Source organism: Nanorana parkeri, unplaced genomic scaffold (genome assembly GCF_000935625.1).
Source record: "Nanorana parkeri isolate BGI_ZX_2015 unplaced genomic scaffold, ASM93562v1 scaffold1401, whole genome shotgun sequence".
NCBI classification, from domain to species: Eukaryota; Metazoa; Chordata; class Amphibia; order Anura; family Dicroglossidae; genus Nanorana; species Nanorana parkeri.
This window is the reverse complement of record NW_017307669.1, coordinates 405,541-427,345: the sequence shown is the minus strand read 5'-3', so window position 1 is coordinate 427,345 and position 21,805 is coordinate 405,541. Positions and strand designations below refer to the sequence as shown.

General features: G+C 41.3%; 1 protein-coding gene across 1 annotated transcript in view; it reads right to left on the bottom strand.

Moving 5' to 3' along the window:
* Nucleotides 1-21,805, bottom strand: part of RSBN1 (round spermatid basic protein 1) — a 54,004-nt gene that overhangs the window by 4,467 nt on the left and 27,732 nt on the right. Inside the window, exons 2-6 of the mRNA XM_018569805.1 lie at nt 20,979-21,655; nt 7,038-7,175; nt 4,804-4,946; nt 3,968-4,135; nt 3,550-3,658 (exon numbers count right to left, since the gene is read on the bottom strand). Coding sequence (XP_018425307.1) covers nt 3,550-3,658; nt 3,968-4,135; nt 4,804-4,946; nt 7,038-7,175; nt 20,979-21,655 — 1,235 coding nt within the window. The remainder of the gene's footprint in view (nt 1-3,549; nt 3,659-3,967; nt 4,136-4,803; nt 4,947-7,037; nt 7,176-20,978; nt 21,656-21,805) is intronic.

Sequence of the window (21,805 nt, the reverse complement as noted above, 5' to 3'; positions counted from 1 at the left end):
AAATTAGCGGTCATCAGCGGCTTGTGAGCCGCTGATGACAGCTATTAATTTAAAGGGGACAGTCTGCTGAACAGTTCTACTATAAGCTGATGGTCACTAAAGCGACCATCAGCTTATAGTAGAACTGTAAATGCCAGGTCCGTACGACGTACTGAGCTGGCCAGCTGGAAGCACTTTTGTAGCTCCGTACGACGTACGTCCTTGGCAGCGAAAGGGTTAAATCTAGAGTTCAGTCCTCCGACATTCCATGAGACAGACAATCTGTACATCAGCTGCCATCAAAGTGTGGGAAGATCAAGTACCGCTGAGAGTCATGGAGAATGTTGTGCACATTGAAAGCATCCAGGTCCAAGAGGCCTGTCGATCGAGGCCATGGCGTATAACATTTAACTTCCCATTAAACACCCTGCCAGCCCACATAACAACAAACTAGTGGAGCAGCTTGAGATCCCAAAACTTGAAAAACTAGTTAGAGTATCACTCAATACTCAGAGGTAAGGCAGTCTCGAAAAGTGCAAAAAATTATTAACTGAGAATATACAGGAGTACGTACATCCTCGGCCATATGTCCCGGTAGTCCTTGCGGCCGTACAGGTAGTAACAGTAAAGGTAAAGGGTTCCGGAGTAACCGGCGGTGCGTAGGGCCATAACAGAAGATGACAACAGCCCATTATAAAAAAGGATATTCCAGACTCTGGTGTTATGGCACTGGTTCGAGCCAGTCTGCGGCCGCAGCTGGGTCCTCAAAGAATTTAGTTGATCAGGCAAACTGTACTCTCAATCTGCTACAATAGAGCATACCGTATTTCAGACCCTTGTCACGGAGCCGGCGACGGACATCTATGAAGGATCGTCGTTTTCTCTGTAAATCCGGTGAGAAGTCAGGGAACAGCATAATTGTGGCATTCTTAAAGCGGAGTTCCGACTCTCTCTTTCGAGCAGTCGTCAGAATCAGATCTCTATCCCTGAAGTTAAGCAGACAAACCAGGAAGGGTCGGGGATGTGAGCCCGGGGGCCTTTGGCCTAGGGGAACGCGATGTACACGCTCCACCACATGCTCCAGGCCAGAGAGACAGATTGTAAATCCAGGAGCTCCTTGAAAAAGGCCTCCGCAAATGATGTAGGATCCGAGCCTTCAGCCGCCTCAGGAAGGCCCACGACCTTCACGTTATTGCGCCTCAGACGATTTTCCGCATCCTCTGACCTTGCAGTCAGCTGCGTCACCGCATGCTGCAAGCTGCGAATGGTTTGGGAATGTTCTCCCGCAATGTCTTCCAGGGTGCCCATCCGGGTCTCCACTTCCGTCACCCGACCCCGGATTTTAGCCAAATCCTGCCGGATTAGGCCGCACTCAGTAGCCAGAGTGTCCAATTAGGGTGGTCTTACTGGCCTCTATCGCGGCCAGGATGGCACCCGGGGGCTCTGTGCCCTTAGGAGAGGGGCTGCTATGACTTGCCTGTCCCGAGGCCTGCTCCATGTCGTTCCACCCGGCCGTCTGAGTGCTGGCGCTGATGAGGGAGAGAGAGCGTGCAGCCAAGATGGCGCCGGCACGTGTGAGAAGAGGACCCGGAGGCTCACTGCTCACTCTGGACCGCGCCGATCTCCATTTTGTTCGCATGGGGAGGACGTCCACTGTCACCGGAGTCCCTGCCAGGAGAAGGTGAGTACGGAACCACCGATGGCACCGCAGGAGATCAGGATGGCTGAACAGATGAGAGGAGCTGCAGCTAAGCACGTCCATTCAGTCTCAAATCCCGGCCACGCCCCTCCCCATTTTTATAATTTATAGTGACTTAAACCCTCAGATTTTTTACATAAACCAATACTGTAATGTGTGCCTTACTGTAATCCATGGTTGTTTCCCTTCTCTTTGCTGCTCTTCCTTTTAAATCCTCATGTCTTCTCATGCTTGGGGAGAACTTCCCTTTTCAGCTCAGGGCCTCTTCCTGTAGTGCTGGCTCAGTTTACAAGCCCATACAAACGTATACAGACACCGTGTATCCATTCCTGAGACAAGGCAGTCTGCTGCAAAACAGAAGTTCTGCAGAGCATGAGAACAGATACAGATTTAAAAGAGCAGCAAAGAGAAGGGAAACAACCATGGATTACAGTAAGGCACACATTACAGTATTGTTTTATGTTAAAAAATCTGAGGGTTTAATGTCACTTTAATTGACGCAAAAACACGCTTTACAAAAACTACTTCTATGACTAGATGGGAAAAGGAATTTGATTCCTCCTAAACAATGGAGCAATGGAAAATGGATATTAGGTCGATATATGCTGTATCAAAATGTGCAAACCATTAGGAGATCCAACAAAATTTTTTTACACAGATGGTGCCAAACCCCTTACAAACTCTCTAAATATTTTCCAGGGACTTCGCCCCTTTGCTGGCGGAAATGCGGAGAAATCGGTTCCTTGATTCACATAGTTTGGTACTGTACATCGATCTGCTCATATTGGAACCACATTTTTAAACATATCAGATCTAGCACAAAAAGAGATCTGTCCAAATGCAGCGCTCGCGCTACTTCATGTACCTTCCCAACAGTTGCTCCCCACGTCAAAAACGGTTATAATGCACGTTTTGATAGCAGCAAAAGCCCAGATCGCTCAAATGTGGTTGGATTCGGAACCTCTGAGCTACACGGAAGTAGCAGTAGGGTGAATCTTCACTGCTCATACGAACAAATGTTTGCCATAAGAAACAACAGGTATCACAAATTCTGTGCGGCTTGGAAATGTTGGTTGTTGCACCGTCTAAGTAAAATTTGATCATATGGTGGTCCTGATATTGTGGATGGTCTTCTATTCGAAGGTTTCACACCTTTTCTATGTTTTCTTCCTCTATCCAATCTCTGTACCCTTCTTTATTTTCTAAGTAACCTTAAATATTTTTCCCTCTTACGCATTATTCACTTGGTCGTATCCGACTTGCTCAATGTCTTTCGAATCCACAGACTACATTCCTGGACCATAGTTATGTTACCGCATTATCTACTACCCTATTGGGTCTCTGCCCCTTCCCACAGTTTGGACCCCAGGTCTCCACTGCGGGAAAGAGGAGTTTAATTTATATATTATTGTGACTCCAGGATGTGTATGTTCTTATTATATGCCTAATATACGACCAAGTGTTTTTACATTGTAACTTGTATTACTCAATAAAAAACATATTGAAACAGAAAATATGATATTTTACTAAAGTTTTTGCTATGCCATTTTGTTCTTGCGTGCCATTTTGATGATATTGTCAGGCATCGAGAGATCAAGTCACTTAATTTTGGCTATAGTTTCACTTCATATTTTATGTAAATTGTGTGAACAACATCTGTAGAGCAAACAGTCACAAAAAGAAACCAAACAACTGACATCAAGAGAATGAACGTTCAATGAGGTTTCCTGAATACAAAGTGACCATTAGCCGGGTTACACAGCATTTCTATGATCACTTTCTCGCCACAATTTCAAGAAAAGGAAACATTTCTATGTGGAAGTAAAAGTACGATCAATGGAATAGCAGCATGTTAAGTTCTCCACCAATACCTGGGACACAGGAGGCTCATGAAGATCCAGCTGTAGCCTCTGAACAACTTGAGAGAAGTCTTCTGCATGAAAGCAGATCACATCTTTGGTTATACGAGGCTGATCACTCCTGAAAATAAATATAGGGGGGAGTCACCCAGAGTGTTCTGAAAGATTTTTTTTTTTTTTTTAAAGAAGTCCCATTCACGTGAACCTATATACACATTCTGTATTTCATTATGATATCTAGTCCTTACACATTTAAAATAATATATGTTCATGCGATGCTTCACTTTCCTAGATTTTACAACAAGCCAAAGCTTTATTTTTAATCTTATAGCAGCTTATTACTCTCCCATAAAATGATTTACCGAATTTTTTTACAGGGCATTTGAAATATATAAAAGCCAAGATGCAGTGCATCTCTGAATGAACTTACCATTCTCCAAACTGCACGGCCTTCAAGACCCCTACAGCTGCGGTACTTTCCCAGTCAAAACCTTGACCAACGTGATCTGCATGTGCTCTCGTTCTGTCTTCAAAGAGGACCTCTCTAGGTTCACTAGTGCGAGGCAGGTATTGCAAATTCTTTATCTCATTCATAGATCTTCCAAAAAAACAAAACAAAAAACAAGATATATTAGAACGAGGTAAACACAACAGCTTTATTTACCTGCACACTGAAATGAAAAAAAAATAAAATGGTTGCCATGTCCAAAACAGTCAGCTTCCCCTTTTACTCCTCAAAATATATTTTTAGGAAATTAAGATGTGGGGGGTGGAAATATGGAGAATATATATATTGCACACACACTAAAAACCATAAAAAAATCCCCACACACTAATCCCCCCCAAAAAAAGACATAGGGGTACTTTACATTCTCATTCTACAGCCTGGATGTAGGGGGATGGGAAACACTGGAGGTTTCTTTAGTTGGAAACACACATATATTTTTGTTTTCCTTAACAGCCACAAAATAGGGGTTTTATACATTTATTACAGATATTTAAAAAGCATAGTCATTTTACGCAGTGCTTTTCATAGTGTATATTCACATCAGTCCTTGCCCTCAAGGACCTTATAATCTAATGTTCCTAACTCACATACATGCATACGCACTTGGGTCAATTTATACAGAAGCCAATTAACCTAACAGCAGCACTGTGAGAGGAAACCGAAAACACCTGGGAGGAAACCTACACAAAAACACAGGGAGAACATGCAGATAGGGTGCTGGCCAAACTTTGATTCAAATCGGGAACTTCAGTGCTTACCTTCGACGTTTAAATGGGGATTTTGGCATGTCAGCTGTGGGGATCATTTGCTCTCCTGGCCTCACCCACAGAATGGGGCCATCATCACTTTGTGATCTGCACTTAAGCTTAAGTGTAGACATGGTCCCCCACGGCAAAGTCATCTGTAAAACACACAAAGATAAATGTTACAAAATATAGTGAATCACCACAAGCAACTTTTGAATCAACAATGAATCAAGTCACAGTGGTGTCTGTAAATGGGAGATTTTCAAGAAGCCATGTAGTTGTCTACCATGTAATTATTTAATATGCAACAGTGCACGGAGTCAGAATATTGCGTGGGACATCTAAATATTTGCTCCAAGTAAAAATTTTATCCACTGTTACATGTGAAAATTCCAGCTGAGGTCAAATCAGGCACTAAAAAGTACATCATCCAGTTTCCATTATTGCAATTGCCAACAATACACGTTTCCTAATTTGATGCTTTATAAAGAGGCTCCCATGACAAAGCCAAAATATTATAATCTTGAATATGCAAACTGAAATTCTACTGGAAACATCTCTAATATGGCTGCCCCTGAGGTTTACAAACAGCAACAACTGTGTTATTAGGTTTACCCTTTTATTGAAAATTCTCTTAGGCCCCTTTTACACGGCCGGTCTGATCGGATGCCCAATGCAAGTCTATGAGCAGCCATGTGTAAATGGACGACCGTCCGTTTACAGCCAGTTACTTCCGCCTCCACCCAGGTCCAGAAAGAGAAAAGAAAAAAAACAAAAAAACACACGACACGTTTCACGCGGATCGGGGGTAATCTCATGTAAAATGGACACTTGTCCATTTACATCAGATTATCCATAGACCGTCAGTTTCCGTTTTTTAAACTGTACGGACACTGATGTCAAAGCGGTGACATCCGCTCCATACTGCTGGGATCAGCCCATGTGAAATCCTCAGGCTGTGAAATGCAAAATACCTGGGCATGTCACAATTTGATTTTCTTCTACTACACAGGCAGAGATTTCTGTAGAGCATAAAGACAGTAAAGAAAACAAAGTCCACCGCACACTGTGGTCCAATAGCATGAGTAGTGTATTTAAAAAAAACATATCAACCAGGGATGCACCGATACTAGTATCGAGATCGGTGCCGATTCCGAGTATTTGGGCAAGTACTCGTACTCGCCCAAATGCTCCGATGCCTAGCGCGAGTACTTCCAGTATCAGGAAGCCGGGCAGCGAGTCATTACACGCTGCCCGGTTTCGCGATTGACCGGGAAGCGGCTCCAGGCTCTCTCGTCACTTGTTATGAGAGAGCATGGAGCCGACTTCCCGGCCAATCAGGAAGCCGGGCAGCGTGTAATGACGCGCTGCCTGGCTTCCTGATTGGTCGGGAAGCTGGCCAATCAGGAAGCTGGCCTCGTATGTGCAGCCTGTCACCACTGGGGCCTCTCCAGCGAGAATGCGCCCTTCGTCCGGTACCCAGCCGAAGCCGTCCAATCAGGAAGCTGGCTTCATGCTCCCTCGTCATCTCATGACGAGAGCATGGAGCTGGCCTCCCGGCCAATCAGGAAGCAGGGCGTCGCGTCATTACACGGCGCCCGGCTTCCTGATTGGCCGGCCAGACGGCTCCGGCTGGGAACCGGACGTAGGCTGTGTTCTCGCTGGAGAGGCCCCGGGGGTGACAGGCTGCACATACTAAGGTAAGAGGGAAGCCGGGTGGCGAGTCATTACACGCCACCTGGCTTCCTGAATGGGACTTCCGTTACTCGGTAATTGGTATCGGCGAGTACCGGAAAAAATTATCCGTACTCGTACTCTGTACCAAAATACCGGTATCGGTACATCCCTACTATCAACCTACATAAGCTAGCCATACACCGATTTTTTGGAATGAAAAGCTACTGTTGTATGGCCAGCTATATTCAAAGAGCAGATGGGGAAAGTCATAAAAAGGAGAGATTTCGGCAAGAGAAGTGTCCAGCAACTGTTCAACATCACCAATGGGTCAGAGGGTAAGACTATGGATCAGCACTGGTTTTTTGTGGTCACTAGAAACCTATTTGCCTCTTAAGACTATTTACAAAAAACGGTAAAGCAGTGCATCATATAACTTGATAGCAGAACAGTGGGAGGAAGACAAAAAACTTTACTTTGGTCATTGCTACCTTGCATGTGGCCTGTCTAAATAAACTTTCAGACATAATGCAATCTGTTTAATCTAATATAAAGGTTTATGACAATCTAACCTTTAAAAATGGAGACTCTTCCAACATGTCTAGAAACTCTGGGAAAAAGTCTCCAACTTCTTCATCAACTGCTCCAACCAGGCTGATTTGTCTCATTGGACCAGCTCTGTATGTGCCACAGCAGTAGGTTCTGCTGACCTAGGGAGAAAAAAAAAATGGATAACCAAATCAATGATAAAGTTATCACAGTAATAAGCAAAAGTTTTAATACAAACTGTCAAGTAAAGAGAAACTAAACCCCCAAAAAATAAAATAAAAAGTCACCAATATTGCCTGCAGACTCCCTGCAACTTGCCTCGTTCTGCTGTGTGTGTCTGTTTGGTGGTGGCCATCTTGAGACTAAAAAAAACACTTTTTTCCCAGTTTTGATTTGTAGTATTTTTTTAACAAAACCAGCACAGCTAAAAAAAAAAAAAATGCAATACATACATTCATTTGTCCCTTATTTTTATTTTTTTTACACTTTTCACTTTTTTTTAAACTTATCTCTCTCGATCTATACGAGCTGTCAGAATGCCGGCATGTGTGTCCACTCTGCTGTGACTCTCAGACACCCGACATTAAGGTATCGGGTGTCTGAAAAAGGTTAACCCTTTCATTAATGGATGCCTAGATAGTTAGACATCCATTACTGAATGGTAACCGCTGATTCTCAGCGGTTACCAGCCTTCTAGTGCAAATAACTCGTGACGTACATTGTACGTGACAAGTCATTTGGTCCCTTTGTGGCAGGACGTACAGTGTACGTCTCCCGTCACGAAGGGGTTTAGGGAAAACAAAATCCAACCCCACATGGCCCTGTGTGAAAAGGTGTTTGCCCCCCCCCCCGTTAAAACATAACCTAACTCTGGTTTATCACACCTGAGTTCAATTTCTTCTCTAGCCACACCCACGCCTGATTACTGCCACACCTGTTTGTCAGTCAAGTCTTATTTAAGTGATTTCTTGATTGCGAAGTGAAGTAGACCAAAAGATCCTCAAAAGCTACACATCATGCCGAGATCCAAAGAAATCCAGGAACAAATGAGAAAGAAAGTAATTGAGATCTATCAGTCTGGAAAAGGTTATAAAGCCATTTCTAAAGCTTTGGGACTCCAGCAAACCACAGTGAGAGCCATTATCCACAAATGGCGAAAACATGGAACAGTGGTGAACCTTCCCAGGAGTGGGCGGCCAACCAAAATTACCCCAAGAGCGCAGCGACGACTCATTCAAGAGGTCACAAAAGACCCCACAACAACATCCAAAGAACTGCAGGCCTCACTTGCCTCAGTTCAGGTCAGTGTTCATGACTACACCATAAGAAAGAGACTGGGCAAAAATGGCCTGCATGGCAGAGTTCCAAGACTAAAACCGCTGCTGAGCAAAAAGAACATAAAAGCTTGTGTCCGTTATGCCAGAAAACATCTTGATGAGCCCCAACTTTTGGGAAAATGCTCTGTGGACTGACGAGACAAAAGTTGAACTTTTTGGAAGGTGTGTGTCCCATTACATCTGGCGTAAGAGTAACACCGCATTTCAGAAAAAGAACATCATACCAACAGTAAAATATGGTGGTGGTAGTGTGATGGTCTGGGGCTGTTTTGCTGCTTCAGGACCTGGAAGACTTGCAGTGATAGATGGAGCCATGAATTCTGCTGTCTATCAAAAAATCCTGAAAGGATAATGTGCGGCCATATGTACGTGACCTCAAGCTGAAGCGAACTTGGGTTCTGCAGCAGGACAATGATCCATAACACACTAGCAAGTCCACCTCTAAATGGCTGAAGAAAAACAAAAAAATATCAAGACTTTGGAGTGGCCTAGTCAAAGTCCTGACCTGAATCTTATTGAGATGCTGTGGCATGACCTTAAAAAAGGCGGTTCATGCTCGAAAACCTTCCAATGTGGCTGAATTACAACAATTCTGCAAAGATGAGTGGACCAAAATTCCTGCACAGCGCTGTAACAGACTCATTGCAAGTTATCGCAAACGCTTGATTGCAGTTCTTGCTGCTAAGGGTGGCCCAACCAGTTACTAGGTTTAGGGGGCAAACACTTTTTCACACAGGGCCATGTGGGTTTGGATTTTGTTTTCCCTTAATAAAAACCTTCCTTTAAAAACTGCATGTTGTGTTTGTGTTATATTTGACTAATATTTACATTTGTTTGATGATCTGAAACATTAAAGTGTGACAAACGTGCAAAACAATGAAAAATCAGGAAGGGGGCCAACACTTTTTCACACAACTGTATGTACCATTTTTAAAGAATGAAGAATGAAAAAAGAATGGCACAATCATAAAACAAAACATGGCAACAAATAAAAAAATTAAATGACCCCTGTTCGAATGTCTGCATACCCTTGTTAATACTGTGTATTGCCCCCTTTAGCATCAATGACAGTGTGCAGTCTTTTGTAATAGTGGTCTATGAGGCCCAGAATTCTTACAGGCGGTATAGCTGCCCATTCGTCTTGGCAAAATGCCTCTAGGTCATGCAAAGTCTTTGGTCGTCTAGCATGAACCGCACTTTTGAGATCTCCCCAGAGTGGCTTGATGATGTTAAAGGTCAGGAGACTGTGATGGCCACTCCAGAACTTCACCTTTTTCTGCTGTAACCCCTGGAGGGTCAACTTGGCCTTGTGCGGAGGATCATTGTCGTGCTGGAAAATCCAAGAGCGTTCCATGTGCGGCTTTCGTGCAGAAGAATGCAAATTGTCTGCCAGTAATTTCTGGTAACAGGCTGCATTCATCTTGCCATCAATTTTCAGATTTCAAGATTCCCTATGCCTTTAGAGCTTACACCCCCCCCCCCCAAAAAAAAAACATCAGTGAACCACCACCATGCTTCACAGGGAGGATGGTATTGCTATAGGCCTCGTTAACCCCTCTCCGAACATGGCGCTTATGGTTGAGACTATAAAGCTCTTTTTTGGTCTCGTCACTCGAAATTACAGTGTGTCAGAATTTGTGAGGTGTGTGAAGGTGTTGTCGGGCATATTGTAACGTGGGCATTTTTTGTGGCCTTGGCCCAGTAAAAGCTTCTTTCTGGCAACTCAACCATGCAGATCATATTCGGTGAAGTACTGTATTGAAACAACCACACCGTATTTTTCCAGAGCAGCCTGTATTTCTCCTGAGGTTACCTGTGGGTTTTTGTTTGTATCCACAACAATTCTTCTGGCAGTTGTGGCTGCAATCATTCTTGGTCTACCTGACCTTGGCTTACTATCAAGAGATCCCAGAAATTCCCACTTTTTAACAAGTGATTGAACAGTATTGACTGGCATTTTCAAGGCTTTGGATATCTTTTTTATAACATTTTTCACCTTTATAAAAGTTCCATTACCTTGTTATGCAGGTCTTTTGACAGTTTTCCGCTTCCCATGGCTCAGCATCTAGCTGAGCTACATGAGAGCTAACAAACTCATTGACTATTTATACACGGACACTAATTGTAATTTAAAAAGCCACTTGTGTGAAATTATCCTTTAATTGCCATTTTAACCTGTGTGTCACCCTGTGTGTCTGTAACAAGGCCAAACATTGTGAGTATGTAAACTTCCGATCGGGGCCATTTGGCCGATATCCGTTATGATTTAAAAAAGGAGCCCAAAACAACTATGTGATAATAAATGGCTTCATATGATCACCATTGAAAACAAACTTAGATTCAATACAATTTGGCTTAAGAGGAATAAAAGAATGGGTCCATGATTTAACATATATTACCTCGTGCTTGAATGAATGGGACTTTAGAATAGACAGACGTCTATATTGTCTTTGTCCTTGAAGATGTGAGAGCAATGTCAGAACACAAGTGTAAATTATGAGCCATTTTTTAAAATGTATTTTATTGTTTATCCGATTAATCGAACTTAATAATCGGCTAACTAATCGATTTGGAAAATAATCGTTAGCTGCAGCTCTAGTGTGAACAGCTGTAAGGAATGTCCAAAGAGTAGACGTGTGCCCTTTATAATGGGATTGAAGGATGTAAAGTGTATCTGTAGGAATATACATGACTCAGGACTATTGTAAAGCCCATATTGAGAGTACAGAACCTCGTTACGTCAATGTGTAGTGAGAATAGAACATCCATGTATATGCCTTTTATAAGGTTAGCTTATAGTTATTGTAAAGTCAGAATATGGATATAAGGACAGGGACCTTTAAATAACTGCCATTACAGGGTTGCACTATATACGACATTCACGTCACAAAAAGATTTTGCCATAACAGCCGTTTAAGACTATTTTGGTCTTGAGTCCTCACAAGCCAGAAAAACTTCAGACGTGGAAAAGACTTCAGAGATCACTAACTTTGAATTATTTTTGAACTATATTTTAAAATTATCTATTTGTTTTATTCATTTTTGTAACATCATTGAATGCTATTGGACTTTATGCCAGGGGTGCCCATTAGCAGCTTCCCATGCCAGGGGTGCCCATTAGCAGCTTCCCATGCCATCAGGAGAGCAACTATTGACCCACCTTCTGGTTTCCTGATTGGCCGGGAAGCCAGCTCCTTGCTGAGCCGACTTCCCAGCCAATTAGGAAACTGTGAGGCAGGTCATTAGTCACTGCCCTGCTTCCTGAACATCGAGCCGGCTTCCCGGCCAATCAGGTCATTACCCGCCGCCTGGTTTCCTGATTGGCTGGGAAGCAGTTTTCCCGGCCAATCACAATCAAGCCGGCCAAACAACATGGAGTCGGCTTCCCTGGCACTCAGGAAGCTGAGTAGCATATAATTACCCGCTGCCCAGCTTCCTGATTGCCCAGGAAGCCTGCTCCATGCCAAAGCAAGCACCAATACTCGGTATCGGCGAGTACCAAAAGCAAAATATCGGTACTCGTACTCAAAAACCTATATCGGTGCATCCCTAGTTTTGATTAAAACAATTTTTTTGTATTGGGACAAGTAGATTGCCATGAGGGACAAGTAGATTCAGCCCCAGCTTTAGCCTTTGGACAAGTAGTTTTTTTTTTTTAAATTTCCACACCCCTGGTATATGGTTTTTTTTCCCCCCTATGTTTATTATGGTTTATAATGTATAGACCATTAGGCCAAGAGATTTTTCTGAACTATTATTAGCACAGGCATTGTGCAACACAGGTGTTGTATATAAACACAAAATTGTTATCACTATGTGACAATTTCTCTCATATTTTAGGAATATATTTTTTGAGTTTGTGAAGAGCAGTGCCATTTTTTTTTTCCTTTAGGCCTTAAAAATGTTTAGTATTTATTATTCATCATAATTAATATTTAAACCAAAAATTGCAAACAAAACTATATACCCCATAAAGCAAAACAACAATATATGATCCCTATATCCACATTAAATTTGACATAATCTTATGCACTAGTTGATACCACATTAAAAAGGCATGCTCGTCTCCCTCCGCAGCTCTCTGCACCTTCATCCAGCAGTTCAAAAGAGGATGGAATCGCCATCCTCAATGCCTGGGGAATACAGCCAGAAGACAACCCTATGGAACATTCAGCTGATCCCCAACGTGGTACCAAACACCTGAAGGAACCAGATGCACATCTGAAGATTTCATTGAAGTGCATTAAATCGCAGAGACAGAGGGGGTGATTTACTAACCTAAACACACACACACACACCAGGTGTGTGTGATTTTCACACAGCAAAACGTATTTATCAACCAAAAAGTCTCTAAAAGCATATTTCCACTAATGCCATATATGGAAAAATCATGCACATGATGCATATATAATGCTGCTTCACAGTTTAGACAAAAATGGTTAGCTCATGCATTTACATTCCTGCATTCATCAACGCAAGCAACATAACATAGAGCTAATTTACACCACATTACCTTGCAATTCATTGCAGGGCTTTGCACAACACACCTGCTGGGTGTGTACACACTACAAAGGTGTTTCGATTCCTCCCATAGATCATGCTGGGAGGGAACACACTACAGAGGTGTATACACGTTCGTGGTGTGTTTAAAAGGTTAGTAAATCAACCCCAGAGTCTCACAACGTAACAAAATTTGCCTTGGACCGTTCTATAGTTGGAGTTTTGACCTCCCCTGACGCTTTATACAAACGGTCGCGGATGCAGTCGGGAAATTTTGTTTTTAGTTTTTTTTCTTTTTGTTGTATTAACTTTTCTCTATATATATCCAGGTGTTTTCTCTCTCTCCGAAACAGCATGTTAACCCCTTCTGGATGGATGTCCTAGTTATCCACTACTTGAACCATGGACTTCCTTTACGCATCATATTATGGGTATCATATCTTTCATTGTTAATCTTAGACACTTGTAGAGTGATCATTGTGCACTACATTTTCTCCCAGATTTATTCTGGGTATGTCTAGTGATTGGTAGGAAATCTAAAGCACTTTTCTTGTGCTCTGTACAGCATATATAAACTAGTTATGATGGGAGTTAAAAAGATTTCCATCAACGCCAAAGGCCTTAATAGCCCTCAAAAACGTTATCTCTGGACTGAGGCCAGACAACACGGTAGCGTTTGTGTACAGGAAACACACTTTAAGGCAGATAGCCCTCCTAAAATCTCTCATAAGGCTTTCCCTCATGTTTTTACATCCAATGCCCCAAAAAAAGAAGAGTGGGGTACTTATTGCAATTTGTGATAGTGTTACATTTGTGCTCCAAAACTCTAATGGTAGATTTATTGTACTGGTGCGCGAATTGAATTCCTCATGGTATACACTAGAAACTAAATCTCTATGCCCCAAATGTGAAACGAATCACCTTTCTAAAACTACTTTTACAGAAAATTCGAAAAATCCAAAACGTAGCTCCCTTCTCTTATGTGGAAACTTTAATTTAGCACCGGATCCCCTCATTGATGTTTCTACACCGAGGGGTCCCTCGAGACCCAACATCACCAAACTGTTACATAATGAAGACTTGTATATGATGTTTGGAGATGCCTTTATCTGCTGGAAAGAGATTACACCTTTTATTCTAATCCCCTTAAATCCTATTCCCGCATAGATCTTTTCATCACTGATAAATGGACACTACAACAAGTTAGTGGGGCTAAAATACATAATATTACGTGGTCTGACCACGCTCCTATCACACTACATTTGGAAGATTAGGAGTCCCTCTATCGTCACTATGGCGAATCAATGTTTCATTGCGATCATCTCCCAATTTTCAGAAAACTATCACATCTGAATTGCAGGTATTCTTCGATATCAATGAATCTTCTGAACTTGGTCCATTCACCCTTTGGTGCTCCCATAAGGCGTATATCTGGGGAATACCAATTCAATTGGGTGCTAGAGAAAATAAAGGAAATTACAGCAATATAATTATACTAGAGCGCATAAAATTGCTCGAATCTGCACATTAACAAACTTCAGACCCCCCTCCTATCCGGATCTTCATCAGGCCCACCAAGAACTCAAACTCCTATTGATCACTGACTACGACTTTAAACTGGTCAAACCTAGAGCTACCCACTACTTCCACGGGAATAATGAGGGCAAATTACTAGCGTCCAAACTTAAACACAGACAATTACAGACCAAGATCCCTCTCCTATATCACACCTATATTAACCTACCTCTCAAAAACCCTCAGGATATTACGAACGCAATTGGAGATCATCAATCTCTTTATATTTTGAAAGAGGACCCATCCACCCAGCAACCCTCTTTGCTTTCTATTAATTAATTTCTTGGCTCTATCAAATTCCCCAAACTGTGTGATCTAGGTACATTATCCACCCCTTTTAACCACCTTAGAAATTAAAAAAGCTATTCATGACCTCCTGCTGAACAAAGCCCCAGGAGCTGACGGTTTCTCTTCTGAGTATTATAAACACTTGCAAGACATATTGCTCCCCCCATCTTGCAGATAGTCAATACTGCCTCGGCCTCAGGATCTTTTCCTTGTGATATGCTGCGAGGTGTTATCACACTGCCTAAACTGGGGAAATAACCGGTTCATCCTAAAAACTTTTCGCCCCATCTCTTATCAACACAGATATAAAAATCTATGCTAAAATGATAGCTGGTAGACTGTTACCTCAAAACCCCGAAACCGATAAACCCAGACCAAGTTAGGTTTGTTAAGGGGCGTCAAGCGTATGATCAAGTATGATTAAGCAGTTAAGAACCGAATGCCTTCTCTGCTTCTTACTTTGGATGCTGATAAAGCATTTGACCATGTGCATTGGAAGTATAGGTTTCAAGCCCTTGAACGCTTTGGGATTCATGGAATTATAAAATCAGCCATAAATGGCATTATATTCTAACTCCTCCGCTCAGTCTCGGGCATGTTATCCCAATTCTTCATCCTACATTTCAAACAGAACGAGGCAAGGATGCCCCATCACCTATCTTGTTCTCCTTACTGCTGGAACCATTAGCTATGGCAATTAGAAGTAACTATAATATCTGTGGGATACCAGTTGGTAAGTCCGACTTCAAAATAGCACTCTTTGCGGGACGACATTATAACCGAAGCGGTCTCTTCCCCGACAGCGGTACACTCGACATTACAAATGTTTAATTTGGTATCCTACTATAAAGTAAATGCGGAAAAGTCACAAAATACTGGATCTAGGGTTACCTCCTACTACGAAAAATATACTTCAAACTATGTTCCCCTACATTTGGGCTAATGAAAAAGTCCCATACCTGGGAATACATTTAACTGCTAAAACCGAAAATCTTTTTAAAAAACACAATTAATCCCTACTTTAAATTAATTCGGAATGATTTGGCTACTATAGGTCAATTTGAAATTTCATGGCACGGTAGAGTAGCTGCATTTAAAATGTCTGTATTACCAAAGAACCTGTATTATTTTGGTGCTCTTATCAAAACCTAACTGTTTTTTTCACACCCTGCACTCTATAGTCAGCGAGTTTGTATGGAATGGGAAGAAGAGTAGAATTTCTCAGAACTTATTGTTCAAACACAAACTTCAAGGGGGCATGGGCTTTCCCTCTTTGAAAACATATTATTGTGCCTCCATTCTTGACCAGACCAAAAAAACTTGGTTCCTGAAGGATAATGATAAAGTGTGGTACACGCTCGAGAAATGTATGATGATCTAGGGAGACCTTGTGAACTGGTTCTTGGCTACTCATCTAGACCGCTCCCTACAAACTTCTATTTCCCACTTTAACTGGCAGTCAGTTTTAGATGACCCAACCTTGTATGCAACCCCTACTACTCTAGAAATCCCATTGCAAGTATACGAAATTGCAATACCATATTTTGATTTATACAAATTGGAGAGCTAGAGGATACTCCTCTCCTGTACAGGACTACGTTACATTCATGGATAGTTTCCAACATTCCCAAAATTACACACTTCCGCTCCAAGAATTATATAGCAGATCTTCGTGTACCCATCAAACTATGGTATGGTATGCCTGGCTGGAGTTTCTGAATAATAAAATATAAACAATTCCGGGTTCCATTTCCAGACAATAAGCACAATCTGGGATGGATTCCACCGATCGCTTATGTTGCCTCATGTGTATAACAATTTTCATTGTGCTGTATTATTTTTATTCCGTACTCCTGAGAGATTACACCCTACCTTCTGCCCCTCTCACCTTTGTACTTATACTTCCACCCACTCCCGGCCTACTATTCCTACATTTATTTTATGCCAATGTCTTATGGACCCCTACTGGAGTAGCAGCCGCCAATTGCATCTAACCCAGGGTTTCAAGTTACACACTAAGGAAGCATTTACCGGAGGTTAGATGTCTATGGTTTATTTTTATTCACATTTTTGTGTGTGTATATATAGCACTTATCATGCTCATCCGTTTTCTTTATGTCCACACCCGATACTGTGTATCCTATATGATGACAAAGGCTTGTTTTCCCTTGTTTTCTTTTGTTTGCCTTGTATTTTTTTGAAAGTTGAATACAGATAGATATAGATATATTATATATTAGGGCTGCAGCTAACGATTATTTACATAATCGGTTAGCCCATTATTAAGTTCGATTAATCGACTAATCGGATAAAAAAATTTAAAAAAAAAGGGTTCAGTGATGGACTACTAGTTGCTATTGAGATTGTAGTCCCATCACGGGAGTAGTACATTATACAGCGGCGCAGTGCAGAATACCAGCAGCTATAGAAGAATGTAGCAATAGTACATTATACTATAATGTACTATTGCTGGGATTTGTAGTCCTCTGTAGCTGGGGTTATTCTGCATTGCACTGTATATAATGTATTATTGCTGGGATTTGTAGTCCTCTATAGCTGGTGGCATTCTGCAGTGCGCTGTATGATTATACGGGGAAATGCAGAATACCAGCAGCTATATAGAAATACATCCCTTGTAAGTCGCGGCGTGCTCTGCGGGCGTGTGTCCGGCGTCCGTGTGCGTGGTGGGCATGGCGTCCGCAGCGGGCATAGCGTAACTCGTGTATGTGGAGCTGCGAACAATTTTAGACGACGTATCGACGATGGTAATCTAATAATTGTTGCAACTCTACAGAATAGAATACCAATGTATAATACAGCGGCACATGAACTCCCTTTGATCTCCAGTCACAGAGCCGTGCCGGTCCCAACAGCATCGGATCTCGGGACCGGCAACGGCAGTGAAAGCTGCTGATACAAGCGATGGAGCATCTCTCGAGACGCTCGATCACTTGACTGTAAAGCTCCCGGCCGGCCAGCTGCTCATCGGGCTCCACCGTCTGCTCGTCGCAGACAAGTGGATTTTTCAAGCCCTGTATGAGATTTAGAGATTGGAGATTGATATATATCTATATCTGTCCCAGTGTTTTATAAATAAAATGAGTGAATATTTTCAGCAGGAAGTTCCTGAAGGGAACAAAACGCGTCAAGGGCGATGGTCTTGACCCGATATCCAATGCTCCGGTGTTTAAAGGCTGGTGTATGTTGGTGCGGGACTTCTCATGATTTACATGAGAAATACCTGAGAGACTTCTATGGATATTTTGAGTACATGCATGCCTGAAAAAGGTTTGAATACCTGCTGTGTTTGAGCCTAGCATTGGAAAATAGCCTGGTTCACAGGTGAAGATTTTGTCTTGAAGCTGGCTTTGCAGATTGAAGAATGTGCTACAAGTTTACTCACATGTGTGGATGCTGATTTAATGCAAGCCATATAAGACTTTCCATATCGCGATTACTAACTTGTTGTATGGCTTACACATATGAACATTGTCTGTTATATACACCGTATTTCACGTTTGCCCATATATTGGACGGACTGTGTTTTGGCTGCATATGTGTACCTAAAAAGGAGTAATGTGCCGCACGCTAAGAAAAAATAAAATACACCTGTAAATGGGCTGCACGCCCATTTGTGTGGTTATGTATGTCGTATTATTTTTGATGTTAGGGTCTATGTTTGACCCACTACTGTCCATAAAATGTTCCTTTGTGAAAGAAAATTTGAAAACTGCAAAATAAAAGATTATACAAAAAAAACAACACCTGTAAGAGTAACGCCATCTTACCGCACCCAAAGAAATATTTGATGAATTTATCATCTTTTAAGCAAAGAAGACCAGGCTGATTATTTTCAGGAATATCCTATAGTTGCATGTTGTATTGCTTTGAAAGTACAGATGCACCTGAAATTTCCATCATGGAGTTTGTTTGCAAGATGATCAGTGTTAAGGTGCCCATACAACACCTTACAATTATCTGGAGATTTTGTCTGAGATTGCGTTTTCATAAGAAAATCTGACAGTTGATGGGAAGTGCACAACCTCAATTACTGTACAACTGGCAGATTTTTTTCTTTCAAGCAGGCTAGAAAACTTTTTCTAATTGGACGAAAATTGAAAAAGGTTAGTGGCATTGTCCTACAACAAAAATCTCAAGATGAAAACTGCACATGCTGTAAAGAAAAGCTGTTCTTTCTAGAGCTGCAGCTATTATTTTCAAAATCGGTTAGCCGATTATTAAGTTCGATTAAATCGGATAAAAAAAAATAAATAAATAAATTTGAAGAAATGGCTCCAGTGATGGGACTACTAGTTTGTATTGAGATTGTAGCGCATTACAGGAGCAAGCTTGGAGGGGTGGAAGTAAAAAAGAAAAAAAAAAAAAGTGTGGTGAGCAATATAGTGAAATGGAAAGTGTAAAATTATACAGCAATGAATGCAGAATGGCACTGGCTAAAGAGGACTGCAATAGCACACTATACAGCACAATGTAGAATACCACCAGCTATAGCGAAATACAACAAATCCCAGCAATAGTACATTATAGCTGGCAGTATTCTGCATTGCACTGTATAATGTTCTATAGCTAGTGGTATTTAGCATTGCACCACTGTATAATGTATTGTTACTGGGATTTGTAGTCCTCTATACAGCGCAATGCAGAATACCACCAGCTATATAGGAATACAACAAATCCCAGCAATACATTATACAGTGTATAAAAAGTTTTCTGCCCTGGGATCTCCATTTTGATGGAATTTGATGCTTTTTCGGATATGTTTTCTTAAATTTACTGGAAAAAGTGGAAATACACTTTAACCCCTTAGTAACACAGCTTCAGAGCAATTTTTGCCATTTAACCATTTACATGACACACACACACACCACACCTTTAATCTGATGCGATATATGCATATATAAAATTAAAAAAAAAAAACACACATTTCAGTTTTGGCAATATGTACATAATTAGTGTACCTAACAGAAAGTAACTCATAATACATGCTTTTATTTGTCCTGATTTATAGGGTATAATTTCTGTTTATTTTGGGAGTTATGGGTCACAAAACAAAATGAAACACAACTTTAGTGTGGAACGAATTTTAGAATGTGGTATGTTTGTCTCCTAATAGCCATCTCAGCACTATATTTTGAACACTTTAAACTGTTTGTTTTTTAAACTAGGGGGCACTAAGGGGTTATCTCTTTTTTTTATTTACATGGGCTTTTGATACTAAGCATTCGGAGGAGATTCAAAGTATCTGGAGGAGAATATAGTATCACTTGGCTCAGTGGCTGTCACAGCTCTGTGATCACAGTGCTGGGAACCCCAATTTGATGTTGAGGGTCTGCCTCAGACCCTGGGAGGGACCCAGCAACAGCATTAACCCAATAGGCGCTGGTCCCTCTATGGACCAGACGACGGGATTAGTCTGTCAGCAGTCTTTTAGGAACTGAAAAAACGCTCACGGCCTTAACCCCATTGGTCACAAAGGGGTTAAGGCCCTTACAGATCCTAATCTCCAATACCAGAGTAAGCTTGCATATTAAACAAGCACCAGATTTGTCAAGCAGCCACATATGAAAGAACACAGCAAATTTAGGGCTTTCTAGTGCAGACTGCCCACCAAGTTTATGCACAATCACACATAGCAACTACTGTCACCCAGCTACAATCTGTTCACCCAATTTATGATACACTTACAATAGAATAGAGTGTGGCAGCGATTTTTTGGGAAGTTATTTAGAATTAAAAAACACAGTATTTTACAAAATTGAGAATAGGAAAAAAAAAAATAAAAAAAATTCCTAAATATTCTTTTGCAAGCAAAAGTAGTCGCACAGTTTGCAATGCAGTTATTTGGCAATTTTAGCTAGGGATCCATATAAAAATGAATTTGCATCAAAAACATGGCTTCAATTGGTCCTAGGAATAACTATTGTTGCTTCTACTCAAGAATTACAATTTAGATCACTGGCAATTGATCAATGCATCATTTAGAACTAGTTTATTCAGTAGATCTATGCACCGAAGGATACAAATAAATCCTTTGAAGCCAGTCAGAACAATCCAGGATCTAGAAAATTATGCTTTTACTGACAATATAAAAACATCCCTACAGCAGCTCCAGCGGCTTATCTTCAGGCATATTTGCTACTCTCCCAGAACATGAATAATAAAAAGAATAATAATAAATTCCCAATAGTTGAATTATATATTCAACATCAATTTCATTTTTTATATTATAGGTTCAACATTTACCTGTGAATGAAAGTTTGCAATTGTTGTCGTCTCAATGTCTTTCTTGCCAAGAATCTCCATTTTAACTGGTGTATTTGGAAAGTTAAAAGCAAAGTAATCCAGAAAATCTGGCAAATAAGCCGCTGCACCGTGAACTATGGCCAAGGCATAGTCAGAAGCATTTTTTTCATTCTCAATAAATGTCTTTTCCAGGAACTCCTCAGCAAATCTCTCCATCTCCATAGGAGACAAAAAGGAGAGTTCATCCATGTAAGCATGTAAAACTGGGGCTCCGCCATTCGACTGAATCTCTTCATGCATTAGTCTGCTGAATCGAGATTCTGTTTTGAAGATACTGGTACGGATGCAGTGCTCCTGATGAGATGCAAAAGGCATCTGGACCTCCTGAGGAACCCTATATTCTTCAGTTCCAAGGTCTGACCGGCAAAGCTGCTCATCCTTTAGGTATCTGCAGGACTCCTGGTTCATTTCTACTCCTACACTGGCTTGGTCTAGGGAGGCCTGATTAATGCGGGTAAGTCCAGCACACAGGGTCTGGACCTCTTTGTTGTACATTTTTAGCCGTCTGCCTCTTAAATCATCTCTGTGCTTCTTTTTCTTCTTTTTCTTGAGCTTCTTAAGAAGGAAAGCCTTATCATTTAGTACTCTCTGGGATTTGCCATTCTCATCTGGAATTTCTGTGGAAGAGGTAACATTTATTAAAACACTTTGCAGGAAAAATAAATTTAAAATTTAAAATGTCTGTGTTCATATACAAAAAGAAGCCAAAAAAAAAAAGAGACTATAATGCAAAAATGTACATCATACAGATTGCCCAATAAGTCTTC